At 42.7% G+C, this 16,320-nt stretch overlaps 1 protein-coding gene across 1 annotated transcript in view; it reads left to right on the top strand.

Moving 5' to 3' along the window:
* The first annotated feature begins 235 nt into the window (after positions 1-235).
* mfsd2ab (major facilitator superfamily domain containing 2ab) overlaps positions 236-16,320 on the top strand; it is a 52,266-nt gene continuing 36,181 nt past the window's right edge. The window contains exons 1-3 of the mRNA XM_043717420.1: positions 236-477; positions 6,162-6,287; positions 7,615-7,739. Coding sequence (XP_043573355.1) covers positions 385-477; positions 6,162-6,287; positions 7,615-7,739 — 344 coding nt within the window. The 5' untranslated portion in view covers positions 236-384. The remainder of the gene's footprint in view (positions 478-6,161; positions 6,288-7,614; positions 7,740-16,320) is intronic.

Below are 16,320 nucleotides of genomic sequence, written 5' to 3'. Positions count from 1 at the left end.
TGGAGGCACTAATGAAAGGCGCTGGAGTTGACCAATTTCTGTTGACCCTTGTCCAGCCGTCTGCCCCAGAGCTTCACCAGGACACCCAAGTCCTGTCCCCAGCGAGGTTAACATTCCATCCCGGGGGAACGGCGTTTCCCAGCCGGCACCGTCATCGCTTTGAGCATGAGTCAAGGACCACCCATCCCTTTTCCTGAGCAATTCTTGGTCAGAGTCAGTAGCCGAGGGGAGGGCGACAGGGAAAGCTCACAGTCTTTTGTTGCTTACGTGGTACGGAGGAAGGAGGTGGGGGAAGACGGATGGGCGGGAAAATAAAAGACAGCTCGATCATTGAGTGAGTAAGTGAGCGTGTGTGTGAATGAGGACAGCCCAGTGCTGTAGAGAATGGCAAAGGGAGAAGGTGGCGAGACGTGTGGCGTGACAGCGACTTTCTTACAGCCCAAGGCAGTCTCGGTGGACGAGCGGAGACTCAAACAGGTAACAGACAATCTCTCTCCTCCACCCCACCCACCAAACTTTGTAAACTGACCCTAATCCATCTCCTTATAAAATAACCTCCGCGCTCCCTTAACTTTATAAACTAACCCTAAGCCACTCCAAACTTTGTAAACTCACCCTAGCCCACCCTAAACGTTATAAACTAACCCTCCTGCATTTCATAAACTAACCTTAACCCCCCTTAACTTTGTAAACTAACCCTCACCCACCCTAAACTTTATCAACTAACCCTAAGCACCCTCCAAACTTTGTAAACTAACCCTAGCCCTCCCAAACATTATAAATTAACCCTAATCGTCCTAAACTTTATAAACTAACCTTAACCCCCTTAACTTTGTAAACTAACCTTAACCATCCCTAAACATTATAAAGTAACCCTCCTAAACGTTATAGACCCTTAACCTTCCCCCCCCCCCCCCCCCCCGCCTCAAATTTGTGAACTAATCCTAACTCTCCATAAACTTGATAAACTAACCGTAACTCCAACCCCGAGTCTAGCCTAGCTGAAAATGTGAGAAGGAACGCTTTCTCTGGCAGGCCGATCCTACTCGGTGGGTCAAAGAGGCGGAATTGTCATTTGAAAGTCCCTGAGGTCACCTTCGACTCTACAATTTCTCCTTTAGAGCTTGGCTTGATGTGTTCTCCCACCAACGTTTTAAACGAGATTTAAAACGTCTGCCCCCGACAGACTGAGCACATTGAAATCACATCGCAAACCCGCAGTATTTTCAAACAATACTCACTTCACCCTGAATTCAAAACATGAATTTCAATGGGTAACCCTTCAAAGGGGAGGGAGGGGTTAAAAAGAAAGTTGTTAAGGGCGCGAAGTTCGGAATAAAACTCCCGGCAGCGCTGCAGTAAGTGGAGGTAAAATAAAAAATAGCTTCAGTATTCGAGAATGTTTTGTTGTGAGGGAGAATGGACTGTGGGGTTGAAATCGGTAGTGATTGTTCCTGCAGTGGGAGGCGAACTCGTGGCTATGAGTGCCTTTGGTATGTGCCTGGGTTGTGAATACTCTGCCTAGATTGGTGTGTTACTGGGAGGTGTGTACCTCCCTCTGGCCATTCACTGAAGGCTGGGACTGTGCCACTTGCATTCCTGTTTGATCTGGAGACAGGCCGTGTTGTCACCGAAGGAGAAGTGAGATAAGACACGTTGCTTTTAACGGATTTGTAAAGAATCCAAAAGAAGGAACATACGTTTCAGGTTAGATTTCAGCCTGTGTGTGTGTGTTTGTATGCCTTAAATCTGGGACGCAAGATTAGCCAATGTACAAGGCAGGGAAAAAGGTCGTTTGACTCAGAACGGTGTACAAGAGGAGATGAGTCAAGCACCAATTCAGCCCCTCGGATTTTCTAGCCAGAGATTCTGTGTCACACCTTTTGTAGCAGGTTGGATTTGAGTCCAGGCCTCCTGCACCGGAGGCAGGGACATGAACTGCCAGAGGAAGTGGTAGATGTAGGTACAGTTACAACATTTAAGAGAGGTTCTTGAAGGGGATCAAAGGGAGAATGGGGTTGAGAAACTTACCAACCGTGATTGATTGGTGGAGCACATGCGATGGGCCAAATGGCCTAGTTTCTGCTCTGCCATCTTATGGTTTTACAAGATGTTTGAACAGGTACATGAATAGGAAAGGTTTGAAGGATGAGGGCCAAATGCAGACAATGGGGACTTGTTTTGTTTAGGAAACTTTGGTTGGCATGGACAAGTTGGACTGAAGAATCTGTTTCCGTGCTGTATGGCTCTGTGGACGGCTGCATTGCTGAAGCCCTCTCATCCAGCCCTCTCCTAAAACTGAGCAGGAAGTTGGGTGCCCTTCTGAGCATGTTCCAATTTCACTTCCCCTGGAGTAAACCATGGCAGTTTGCTCAATGACCTGTTCTCCTTTCTTATCTTCTTTAGATATCACCAGGAATGCTATCAAACACAACTAAATGGTGATGGGAATAAAAAAACAAATAACCGTGACTTTTTTTTTATTTTTAGCTACTAACTGCCACCAGTAAAGCACCCATGTTGCCAATTAATTATTTACAGCCAAAGCCTGTTGTGGGCAATGAAAGCTGTCAAAGGTGGGGGGGAGGGAAGAGTGGAGGGAGCAGTGGGGGGGAGGGAGGGAGAGAGAGAAAGAGTGTGGAAAGGGCTAAATCAAAATGGAGTTGGAGAGGGAAATAAAGCACTGTAGCCACTGCAGTGCCTGTCCCTCTCTAAAGAGCATCAATGGACATCATGTGCTCTCTAGGCGAAAGTGAGAACTGCCGATGCTGGAGATCAGAGTCAAGACTAGAGTGGTGCTGGAAAAGCACTGCAGGTCAGGCAGCATCCAAGGAGCAGGAAAATTGACGTTTTGGGCAAACTCCCTTCATCAGGAATGAGGAATGAGCTCATTCCTCATTCCTGATGCAGGGATCCTGCCCGAAATGTGAATTTTCCTGCTCCTCGGATGCTGCCTGACCTGCTGTGCTTTTCCAGCACCACTCTAGTCTTGACCAGGTGCTCTCTCTCCAGTGGCACCAACATAACAGAAGATGGGCAGAGAGTTAGAGATATGACCCCCACCCCCCACCCAAGCCTGCTGCATAGACCTGGTTATAGCCAGCTTGACCAGGTCTAGGAGCAGACCCACACCCCTCTGTCCTGGATGCCCAAAGATAAGGAGTATGGGGCCATTTTTCCCCTTTTTATTGTAAAAGGAAAGTTATAAATCAACTGTTTCTGATTGTAAAATAATGATCTTGTATGTTAGAATCATTTCTATTCTACTTCGACAGCGTTCTGCATGTCAGAGAAATTTGTGAAAATAAGCAACCTTTTTATTTCAGATCACAAGTATTTAAGGCTTGATGATTGCCAATGTTCACATTATTTTTGATTGTATCTCACTTTTGGATTCCAGCTTCCTTTTGAGATTTTTCTCCTAAACTGATCACAAACATATCCAAAGTACAAGGTTGTATTTGGCTATTAACCTTGGAGTAGTTATGTAGGATTTCTGAAATGGAAACACTGAAAATAGGAACAGGAGTAGACTCCTCAGCTCTTCGAGTCTCCTTTGCCATTCAATGTAAAAGGTAAAGTGCCCATAACCTTACCAGACTGTAAGGCTGCTTTGTCATTAAGGAGATGACTGCTAGTAGTTTAACCTATGGCTCACCATGTCTCAGGCAAGGAGAGAGGTTGGAATTGACCCAACATCATAAGCATCACCTTGCATCATAAATCAACCATCAGCCTGATCACTAACTCAGTGCCCTGTTCCTGCTTCTGCCCCACATCCTTTGATCCCTTTAGCCTTTTAACTCCTGCTTGAAAACATCCAATGTTTAGCCTCAACCACTTTCTGGTTCTAAAGTAATAATCTTGCATGCCAGGATTATTTCTACTTTAACTCTATGGCCACAGTCTCACCACTGTCTGGGTGAAGAAATCTATCCGAATCTCAGTCCTAAGTGGCCTAAGCCAAATTCTTAAACTGTGACCCTTGGTTCTGGACTCCACGCATCATTGGAAACATCCTTCCTAAGTTTACCCTGTCTAGTCTGGTTAGAATTGTATGGATTTCAACAAGATCCACTTTCTCATTATTCTAAACTCCAGTGAATAAAGTCCTAACTGATCCAATCTCACTTCATATGTCAGTCCTGCCATCCCCGCAATCAGTTTGGATAAGCCTTCATTGCATCCTTTCCATAACCAGAATGCCCTTCCTCAGATAATGAGTCCAGATCTGTATACAGTACTCCATGTGTGGCCTCACCAAGGCCCTGTGCAATTGCAGCAAGACATCCCACCTCCTGTATTTGAAGCCTCATGCTATGAAAGCTAACATACCATTTACCTTCTTAACTGCCTCCTGCATCTGCATTCATTCAGCAAGTAGTGTACAAGGCCACCCAGGTCTTGTTGCGTCTCTCCATTTCCCAATCTGTCACCATTCACATAACAATCTGCTTCCTGTTTTTGCTACCAAAGTGGATAATCTCACATTTATCCACATTATATTTAATTTGGCATGCATTTGCCCACTCATTCAACTTGCCTATATAACACTGAAACATTTCTGCATCATTATCACAGTTCACTCTCTCACCCACATTTGTGTCATTTGCAAACTTTGAAGCTGTTATATTTAGTTCCCTAGCTAAATCATTCATTTACATTGTGCATAGCTGGGATCCTAGTACTGCAGTACCCACTAGTCACTGGCTAACACTCTGAAAAGGATTCCTGTATTCTCCCTGTTTGCCAGTCAGTTCTCTATTCACATTCAGTATGCTAACCCCAATGCAATGTGATTTAATTTTCCATGCTGGTGTCTTATGTGGAACTTTACTGAAATCCTCCCGTAAGTCAAAGCAAATCACACCCTCTGTCTCTCCCTTATTGACTCTGCTAGTTGCATTCTTGAAAAATTCTAGTGGATTTGACCAATATGATTTCCCTTTCATAAATCCATGCTGATCCTGTTAGAATTTCCAAGTGCTCTATTACTAAATGATGTTTGCTCACATAAACAATATATGTTGGATATAAATGGCCTAAATTAATAATTTTCCTTCCAATGTGCCCCATAGAGTGGTACATTAGGTGTAATACTGAAATTAGAGCATCATGTAACATGAGAAAGTTTGATTCTTAAGTGCAATTGTTAGCAATTTGACAAGCCTTACCCCGCCTCCTTTTTTAAAAAAAATACCCAGCAACATCTGACTCAGATTGGATTCTGACGCATGGACGCCAGCTGCTGTCAACACCATAGCGATGTTGGTATTCTTTACCTGAGATTATTAACAGAGTATTTGATGGAGTGGGTGCACCCCATTCTTAAATGCTGTGCACCATTTTATAACATGTTACTGATTGGCAAGTAGGAGCAGGAACCTTTGTTATTCCATCCCCAATTTAATATTAAGGATCTTGCTTTCCATTTTCATTGGTAGCCACTTCGTAAATCTGCTGTAAACAGCACAAACTAGTATCGGAGCTTTTCAGGTTTGAAAATATGTCATATTATTAGGTGCCAAGGATTTGGCTTTTGGAGAATGTTTAATTTTAATGTTTAGTCAAAGATAATTGTGAATTATTCATAAATTCAATGTAAGTCTGCCCCCTGATTTTAATGGCTTGCCATATTAACTGCAAGGTATGTTTACAAAGTGCTAAATGCACCATAGAATTATTTTCTAATTGCTGTTAAGTGTGTGGACAGAGCAAGTACAAGATATTCATGTAGTTAACAATACTTGATTGTACAAATCATCTAACGATGCTGGCTGGATCAGTTAATTCAACACACACTGTATATCAAACTTGGATTTTAGATTCATATGTTACCATTGTGTGTTGGCATTACCAAGAGAGGCTCAGTTTTAAACAAATCGTTGTTGAAAATTAACACAGCAAAAACATTCTTTGTTCCCTAAAATAGAACAAATGTAATCTACAAATTATTTTAGGGAACTTAACACATTTAAATTATAATAGTTCTCATATGTTTTAATGTGGACCTAATGGCTGTTATTGATACAAATTGACATTGGATCTGGTATCAGTTTGTAGATACAGTAAATAGGATAAAAACACCCACAACACTGTTAATGTACCTTAGTAAATAATTCATGGTCTGTTTTAAAGCAAATTTCACTCTATCCTTTCAGAGGGAAGTGAGAAAGAATCTATCGGTATGCAATAAGCTTTGCTATGCTATTGGTGGAGCACCCTATCAGATAACTGGATGTGCCATTGGATTCTTCCTACAAATTTACCTGTTGGATGTAGCACAGGTAAGTCCCACTCAATCAGTAATATCAATGTGTGGTGATTTAATTACTAAGTTCAGGTTAATGACTGAAATGAGAAGTGGTATTAAATAAAAAGTAGGTGTTCCTATTTCTGATATTGAATATCACTACTGGAATGGGGCTAAACCAATCAAAAAATGACTTTAACTCCAACATGTGATAAGTCTTTTCCAATTGTTAGGATTTGGAAACCTTACACCTTACCTCAAAAGAACACAAGTCTAGACCAATACAGAGTTCAACATCCAAATGCTGTAACTGTATTCTAAATGTGAATTAAAAGTTGTCTGAGGTCTACAGAATGAATATTTGTAATCCATCATTTAGCTATTGCAGAAAATGATTTTTCTGTTCAGAGCTGAGGAATATCTTCAGTTGTGATAAAAGCAAAATACTGCAGATACTGGAAATCTGAATTAAGAAGAGAAAATTCTGCAGAAACTCAGCAGTTTAAGCAACTTCTCTGGAGAGAGAAACAAACTTAACATTTCAAGTTCAGTATGACTCATCTGTTTATTTCTTCTTCAAATGCTGCCAAACCTGCTGGGTTTCTCCAGGACTTTCTTCAGTGATGATGGTGAAGTTTAATTATTTCTTCATGAAGAAGATGAATCTGTTTTAAATGACTGAACAATTCTCAAATGCAATTGTTTAACAGATTGAATTAGGTGCTTCCTCCAATGTTCTCCCTCCACTCTCTTCTGCAATACATTGAGTAGCCATGCCACTTCCAGAACCATGCATTAAATTTAGTTTCTAGTCTGTTTTCAGTTGGCCACTTCTAGGTGGAAAATGCTAAGGACATTACAGTTGGCTTTCCCTGAGAGGGAAATAAGGCTCCCCCTCCTGATTGTTTTCCAAGAAGCTCTGCTGAGAATGGAAATGCATGCAGGTTGTGTCGAGAAAGAGGGCCATGCTGACTGGGCCATGAAGTAGCAGGGTAATACGCCCTTTATAGATTTGCATGAATAATGGCCATGTGGACTGCCCAAAGATCCTGAACACTTCTCAACCAGTAGCTTAGCACAGAGTTAATTCCGTGATGAGAAGGGAGAATATTGATGAGAAGGTGAAAAATAATAGAAACTATCTTGTCAGTCAACTTAATCTATAATAGCTCACAGATGCTTGCTAAAATTAGCACATGCATTGAATGTCACTGATCAAGACATTTCTAAATGTTATTGCAAAGTAGTGCTGAACAGTGCCATATGTTTAACTTGCACTGCAGGGCAATTTATTTTTCTACTGTACAAATGAGTCATTTTATTCTGTTTTGCTTGTTTTCACGTAATCTTCGAACACACAGCTTCACCCTTCATCTGCATCTTTGATCCTCTTCATTGGCCGTGCCTGGGATGCCATCACTGATCCATCTGTGGGTTTTCTCATAAGCAGAAGTAAATGGACAAGGTTTGGGAGGCTATTGCCATGGTAAGAAGGTTTTTGTGATTGAGATTTTCACATTGTATATTACTGACGAGAAGCGGTAGGGTGTAAAGAAACCTTTATCTGTGTAAAGTTATTCACTAAATGCAAAATAAGGGATCATACGGGCTAAAGTCTACATATTCGCATGAACCACGCAGTTCTTACTTAATGTCGTCCCATTGAATATGTTTCAATGTAGATCGTAATGTTATGCTTTAATGTTGTTCAGAATGGAATCTCAGTCTTACAAATGCCTGGGAACTGACAAAAGCACCAAATATCAGCGGTTTACCTTCAGAGTTTCAGCTCAATGACCTGATTTATAATGGAGGGTCGGTTGCGATCATAAAATGCCTTTTTAATTGTGAGAAGAAATTTGCAATGAGAACCTGTGCATAAATGCAAATGATTTAAAATGTCCTAAATGAATGTAAATAAGAGATGTGACTAAGGTCATAGACCACATGACTAATGATATGACAGGTGGCACAGTCGCTCAGTGGTTAATACTGCTGCCTCTCAGCACCAGGGACCTCGGTTCAATCCCACCCTTGGGTGACTGTCTGCCTGGAGACACGTTCTCCCTGTGTCTGTGTGGGTTTCCTCAGGTACTCTGGTTTTCTCCTTTAATTCAAAGGTGTCCAGGTTAGGTGGATTGGCCAAGGGAAATGCAGGGTTACAGGGATTGGGTAGGGGGTGTGGGTCTGGATGGGATGCTCTTTGGAAGGTTGGTGTGAACTCAATGGGCTGAATGGACTGCTTCCATCCAGTGGGGATTCTAAATTTGCAAGCCATTACTTTTGTCTAACCTACCCCTACCCCTTATTGGAAATATGTTGATTCTTGGAGCACTCCTGAGTTTGTAATACAAATGGCTCGATTTAAATTCAGTTCTGTTTTTGCAAATGCAGAGAATTTATTACTCATCAGGGTGATGGTCTAAAATTTCCCCCAGTCTGTGATAGAGTTAAAGTTTTACTCAGCCATGTAGACTCTTTACAACCCCCTCCCAGATCTGAGTGAAGGGTCTTTTTCCAATATTTAGAGCAGGTATTATACTCTCTCTGTTCCAATCCCCACCATCCTGGAGGACAGGGGGAACATTTCTATCTTTTAGAATATTTAGAATCAGAATTCTGGATTCACAGTTGAGCCATTTCCTCAAAAGAATACTTTTTTGTGATCTAATTTCTGAAGTGTTGCTTAAATTCCTTCTGAGGAGACTCTGGGGTTGCTGGTCAGTTTGTGGGTGTTGTGAATAATTCTACTTTAACACATTGTAGCTACATAGGCCAAGATTCGTGGAACAGCTAATATTTTCCTGCCCATCACTTGTCGATTTTTGTATCTGCAATAGCCACATTTTGTTTTCTTTGTTCTAGTCTTGGGACCACTCCATATTAAGTGCAATCAAATTCTGATTAGATTAGATTAGATTAGATTAGATTAGATTAGATTAGATTAGATTAGATTCCCTATAGTGTGGAAACAGGCCCTTCAACGCAACAAGTCCACACCGACCCTCCAAAGAGCAACCCACCCAGACCCATTCCCCTACATTCACCCCTGACTAATGCACCTAACACTACGGGCAATTTAGCATGGCCAGTTCACCTAACCTGCACATATTTGGACTGTGGGAGGAAACTGGAGCACCCGGAGGAAACCTACACTAAACTTAGAGCAGTGGTCATCTTTCAGTGGCACCAACAGTTTGGTCTTGGTCATTATCCTACTGGCCTTTTGATAATTGGGTCAGTATAACACTACCCCACAATGCTAAGGACCTCTGTTCGATTCCAGCTTTGGGCGACTGTATGGAGTTTGCCGTTCTCCTCATGTCTGTGTGGGTTTCCTCCAAATGCCCGAGTTCCCTCCTACGGTCCAAACATATGCAGGTTAGGTGGATTGGCCATTGGAAATGCAGGGTTACAGAGATAGAGTGGGGGGGTGGGGTCTGCGTGGGATGCTTTTCAGAGGGTCAGCACACACATATTTGGACTGTGGGAGGAAACTGGAGCACCCGGAGGAAACCTACACTAAACTTAGAGCAGTGGTCATCTTTCAGTGGCACCAACAGTTTGGTCTTGGTCATTATCCTACTGGCCTTTTGATAATTGGGTCAGTATAACACTACCCCACAATGCTAAGGACCTCTGTTCGATTCCAGCTTTGGGTGACTGTATGGAGTTTGCCGTTCTCCTCATGTCTGTGTGGGTTTCCTCCAAATGCCCGAGTTCCCTCCTACGGTCCAAACATATGCAGGTTAGGTGGATTGGCCATTGGAAATGCAGGGTTACAGAGATAGAGTGGGGGGGTGGGGTCTGCGTGGGATGCTTTTCAGAGGGTCAGCACAGACGTGATGGGCTGAATGGCCTCTATCTCCACTGTAGGAATTTTACGACCCTGAATCCCATTCCTTAGCTCCAGCTTGCCCAATACAGTTTAAAAAGAGCAATTTCAATATTTTGAATTCAATTTGGAAAATTACAAAGTTATTCATTTACTTCCACCCAGTTTCCCTTTTTAAAATACTGCTTTCTTAGGATGAGAAAAGATTTTTAAAATTCTATCCTGCTTGATCACCAACATCCCTGCTACTCCACTCAAATTGAAAGGGCTTCTAGTCTGACCTCTTCAACAAAACTGTATCCAGAAAAACTGGGGAGGCACCACTATATAAAAAAAAACTCACCTCTGCAGACTCGCTCACTGCAGGAGAGGAGGTGTTGGGATGCAGAAACAGTTTGAATCTCTGTTTCCCAGCCCTAGAGAGAACATTCAGCACAAAGTGTCAGGCGTAAAGAGAGTTTCCAGTACACTTTTAGCACATGTTGGCATGTGCCCTAGCTGAGGAATAGTGAATGCATCTTTACATGTTCTTCCTGATAGAACGGAATAAAGTAGATCCTGCCAGGATATTAACATAGTTATTTCCTGTGCCCGTTCGCTGTTCCGTTAGAGTTGTTATAGGAAAGTTTTTTTTAATCTACAAACTGCTGGTGGGACTGTGGTGCATTTGGCAGCAGGATCTAATTCCTGGCACACGTTGTTCAAATATGAAGCAGCAGTCACGTGCTCTGATTCTGTTGCCTTCATTATGGCCCCTTCCTTGGAGTCAGACCAGAGCTGGACTCCTGCTGAAATAAATTGGCAACTGAAGCTGTTGGTCTGTGTGCCTGTACCCTGTCTATAGTGCCTCCATCTGCACCTCGGTAAATGGCTCCTTTTCTTTTGGCAAGGCACAACAGCAGTGAATGCACTTCTTCCCTCCTCGTTCCAACTACACAATTGAAACTCTGTCTGCTCACTCTAATCCAAATGAACTTGTGAAACCGAATGTGTTTTCAGTTAAATACATGTATTACTATTATATATAGTGACTGTAACTGCTGCTTTCATCATAGAATAAATGCACAATATTAGAGTAAACTGTCACCAACTCCAGAATTTCCTATTTGTTCATGGGATGTGGACATTACTGGATAGGCCAGCATATTCTCTTCATCCCTAATTGCCCAGAGGGCAGTTAAGAATCAACCACATTGCGTTGGGTCTGGAATCACATGTAGGTTAGCCAAATAAGGATGGTCGATTTCCATTCCTAAAGGACACCACTGAATGTTTACAATGGCTGACAGTGGTTACATAGTCAGTACTTGGCCAGCTTTTATTCCAGACTTTTATTGCCTCCATGTTTCACCATTAAGGAGAGGCAATGACCTGTGGTATTATCACTGGACTGTTAATCCAGAGATCCAGGTAACGTTCTGAGGATCTGAGTTCAAATCCCATCACGGCAGATAGTAGAAGTTGAACTCCATAAAAATCTGGAATTAAGAGTCTAATGTTGACCATGATGCATTTTACGATTGTTGGAAATGCCCTTTAGGGAAGGAAACTGCCATCCTTACCTGGTCTGGCCTACATGTGACTCCAGACCCACAGTAATGTGGTTGACTCTGAACTGTCCTCTGGGCAATAAATGCTGTCCTAGCCAGCCATGCCTTCAACCTGTGAACAAATTGAAAAAAATCTGCTATGGTAGGATTTGAACCCATGTCCCAAGAACATTTGCTGGGGTGAAACTGCTTCCTCCAGGTTTGGCAGTGTACCTGTAGGAACCTTAGTTGTAAAATATCTACAAGAGGTTTGACCCTTGAAAGAACCTTGAAGAGGTGTTTAGCATTTCTTTGGCATGAAGTAACATTTGCAGTCTGACCATAGAACATAGCAGCAGGAAAGTTGCAAATCAGCCTGAAGCTTGTTTAAGCCAAGTCCCTGCCTTCCCTTCTGTCAGACTTTGTGAGGATGGGCTTTATAAACATCACTTGTTTGAGACAAGCTAAACCCTATAATACTGTGTTCACTCTCCCAATAGGCTGGATGCTGTCCAGACCATTGCTCCATGATAGAACACCACCAAAACCCTAACTCATTTGATTACTTGTTCTATTTCTTTCCTGGATGCCCTTTTCTTTTCCCACCTCCACCTTTCACCTAGTTCAAAACTCTGGACAGATTTTAAGATCAGCATTTATATGCGCAATCTTGTTCTGGTTTCTTTGGAATAACATTCTCCTACCATTCATCCAACCACCATCACTTCCACCCTACCTGCACACAGATTCACAACCCAAACCTGCCCACTCCCCTGGTAGGAACGGACTTTTGATTTTACCAACACCACAGTTCAGTTTCAAAACCATTCTTCCTTGCAATATTTTTGTCAGCTTTGTAAAAACAAGCATCTGAACATGCCTTTGTGCAGTAAACCTTTTCACTTTCCTGCCTGCTGTTCACCTTTCATCATCGTAGTTTTTTAAAAAGAATGTGAGTGTTGAGAAGATATGTCGCTCAGGTTGAGGTTCTGGATGTAGGTTTGCTCACTGAGATGAAAGGTTCATTTTCAGACATTTTGTCACCCTACTAGGTAACATCATCAGTGAGCTTCCAGATGAAGCTTCATTCGGAGGCGCACTGAAGATGTTACCTGGTATGGTGACGAAACGTCTGAAAATGAACCTTCCAGATCAGCGAGCAAACCTACATCCCTAAAAAAGGTTCATGGGATGTGGGCGTCGTTGGTTAGGCCAACATTTATGATCCGTCCCTAATTGCACCGAAGGTGATGGGGATTCACCATCCTGAACCGCTGGACTGGGGAGATCTACATAGCAGGTTGTGGAAGTGAGTTCTAGGTTTTTGCTGTAGTGACGTTGTTTCAAATCAGGGTGATGTATGGCTTGGGAGGAAAGTTTCAGATGGTGGTGATCCCACGCATCTGCTGGCCCTGTTTAGTACACACTGAAGATTGCAGGTTTTGAAACTGATCTGAAAATGTTTTGGGAATTCAGCTGTAGGAGATGCATCTCAGCAAGGTGAGTTGCAAAACAAGGGAAAGCCTTAGGGATTGTGGAATTTATTTTGTTGGAGTGCTTGTTTATGGTTCCAAAGTTGGGATTAAATTTCACTGAAAAATGACTACTTCTTGCTTTGCAGCACTGAAGGGAACAGCGATTACTTAAAAACCCTACAACAGAGAATCACAAGGACACTTAATATTCACCTTTCTGCAGCTTCACTGGCCTCCAATTTCATTAGGTGATAGTAGTTTCATTTTGAAATGGGAAAATGATTGTTGAATTGTCATCACATGACAGTTCAAAGATTTACACCTGGAAGGAAATACCCCACACTTTATCTGAAATCACAGGTGACTATTTCATACGTTAAAAGTAACTGAAAACTATGCCAGAAATTCTGATTAGGCCGTTTAAACGTCAGCCCCTGCAATTAAAATAAAGATCCATGTCAAACTTACTAGTAAAACTGTAATGAAATTGATGTTTGTTTGTGTTTTGTTTTTGCATCAAAATTCTATAATTAACCTGATAAAAGTTTGGTTTGCTGCTGGATACTGGTGTTGATCCAGAAGAAGCTAGTCTGTTACTGGAACAACACTGGAAGTATTGTACTGCTGCATCTAAATGTTTGATTGTATTTCAGTCAACAACATCCCAAGCCCCTCAACATCTTATATTTCTGTGTACAGCCACGGTTGAGCAGCCAAGTCACTAATGCTTTACCAGACTGTAAGACAGTTCTGTCATTAGAGAGAGATGACTGGAGGTGATTTAACTTGAGGGTCACCATACCTCAGGCGAGGGGGAGCAGTTGAGAAGGAGAGTCCTTCATGGTAACCTCAGCTGGTCATAGAGTCATGGCTTTGCGCGTGGGAAATCATTTCTCACTAACTTGATTGAGTTTTGTTGGAGGAGTAACAAAGAGGATTGATGAGGATAGCGCAGTGGATATGATCTATATGGCCTTCAGTAAAGCTTTCGGCAAGGTTCCTCATGGTAGACTGGTTATTTGGATACAGAACACGCTCAAAGGTAAAAGACTGTCTGGTGGAGGGTTGCTTTTCAGACTGGAGGCCTGTGACCAGCAGTGTGCCACAAGGATCAGTGCTGGGTCCACTGATATTTGTCGTTTTATATAAATGACTGGGATGTGAACATAGGAGGTATGCTTAATAAATTTGCAGATGACTCTAAAATTGGAACTGCAGTGGACAGTGAAGAAGGTTCCCTCAAAGTACAATGGGACCTTCATTAGATGGGCCAATGGGCTGAGAAGTGGCAGATGGTGTTGAATTTAGATAAATGTGAGGTGCTGCATTTTGGAAAGGTAAAACAGGGCAGGACTCATACATTTAATGGTAAGGTCCTGGTGAGTGTTGCTGAACAAAGAGAACTCAGAGTGCAGGTTCATAGTTCCTTGAAAGTGGAGTCACAGTTTGGCTGCTTTATGGAGGTGGCTTCTGTGTCCATCAAGCCCTAGAGTGGGATCAAGCCCAGATCTAAAAGTCTTTGAGGCAGGGGAACAGTCAACCTCCCTTACAAGTTAAATTATTTTTGATTCCAAAAATATGGCATGGTGGCTCAGTGTTTAGCACTGCTGCCTCAGAGCCCCAGGTACGTAGGTTTGATTCCACCTCAGGGTTACTGTGTCTGTCTGGGTGGAGTTTGCACGTTCTCTGTGTGGATCGCCTCCCATGGTTCAAAGATGGGCAGGTTAGGTGGATTGGCCATGCTAAATTGCCATGATGTCCGCAGATGTGCAGTCTAGGGTGGTTAGCCGCAGGAAATGCAATGTTACCGGGTGGGATGCTCTTTGGAAGGTCAGAGCTCCCACACTGTAGGGATTCGAAGATCTGATTCAGTAAAACTGTAATAGTCTCTCTCAGCTCTTTTAATTTTCAGTCATATCATAGGCAGTTTCTTTAGATAGTTGAAGGCATGAAGTTTCTGACCAGCTTTGTAGATTTTGTGTTGCAGGATTAACCCTGCTGCCCTGGAGTTCTGTTTGGGTTGCCTATCGGGCATTCATAGGCAGGGCAACACTTGGCTGACAGACTGCATGCAATTCAGAGAGGTTCATTTATTACAATATGTAAGTTGATTGGAAACCAAACTTTATTGCTGGAGCCCTGGAGTTCCGTTTGGGTTGCCTATCGGGCATTCATAGGCAGGGCAACACTTGGCTGACAGACTGCATGCAATTCAGAGAGGTTCATTTATTCCTCACTTTCTCCTGATTGGAAACCAAAAACAATTGGAACCATCAGTCACAGTGCTGGAATTTTCCAGAGGGTGTTGGGATTCTGATGTCAGACCAGTATGATAGTGCCAGGCTCCATCATCCTGGCTGCCAAATGGGAGTTGTCATTGTAATTGAGGACAGAATGCAGACTTCTGAGGCTGCAGATACAATGAGGGCCTCTGGAATATGTCAAGCCAACAGCCTCACCAGGGGAGAGAGATCCTGCCAAGACAGGCAGAGACTCGATAACAACATGGAAAATCTACTTAGAGGGTTTGGTGGAACTTTGAACAGTTGGTTAAAGGCTTGTACTTCTCAATTGGATGAGTAACCTGTGCTTGCTGCTTCTAAAGGCCGGTTTAAGAGCTCAAGCGTGTTCCACTGCCTGAGTCTGTCTCCTGCGAAGTAACTGAAGGATTGTAACTGACAACTGAATTTTGGAATAAAAATCAGACCCGCAAAATATTTTTTTAAATTTTAAAAGTGCTCCATTTATACTCCCTGCTGGCACAAACATGCTCAATATTGTATTCTGGATTCATTCCAAAGTAATTGTTTTTCCCAGTTATCAAATCCCTGGGAAAAACCATTTCTTTGGAGCCAGCCTGTGATATTTGTATTGTTTGATGTTTGTTTGCAAAGACTCTCTTGTTTGAAACAAACGGTAGTATTGTTGCATTTTACTGAGCAAAAATAGCCACCTTGCGTTTCGAAATGAATTCCACAGAGATGACCCACTGTTCTGTTTTAAACCATCATGAAGTGAGTTTTGCTGGAGGTTAGAAACTAGGATGAGGTGGGGGAAGGGGAAATGAGGAAACTGTTGAAGTCCACATTGATGCCCTGGGGTTGAAGTGTTCCGAGGTGGAAGATGAGGCGTTCTTCTTCCATGCGTCTGGAGGGAGCGGCGGTGGAGGAGGCCCAGCACCTCCATATCCTCGGCAGAGTGGGAGGGGGAGTTGAAATGTTGAGCCAC

This window comes from Chiloscyllium plagiosum, chromosome 27 (genome assembly GCF_004010195.1).
Source record: "Chiloscyllium plagiosum isolate BGI_BamShark_2017 chromosome 27, ASM401019v2, whole genome shotgun sequence".
Lineage (NCBI taxonomy): Eukaryota > Metazoa > Chordata > Chondrichthyes > Orectolobiformes > Hemiscylliidae > Chiloscyllium > Chiloscyllium plagiosum.
Note: the sequence above shows the minus strand (reverse complement) of the source record. Positions and strands in the feature narration are given on the sequence as shown.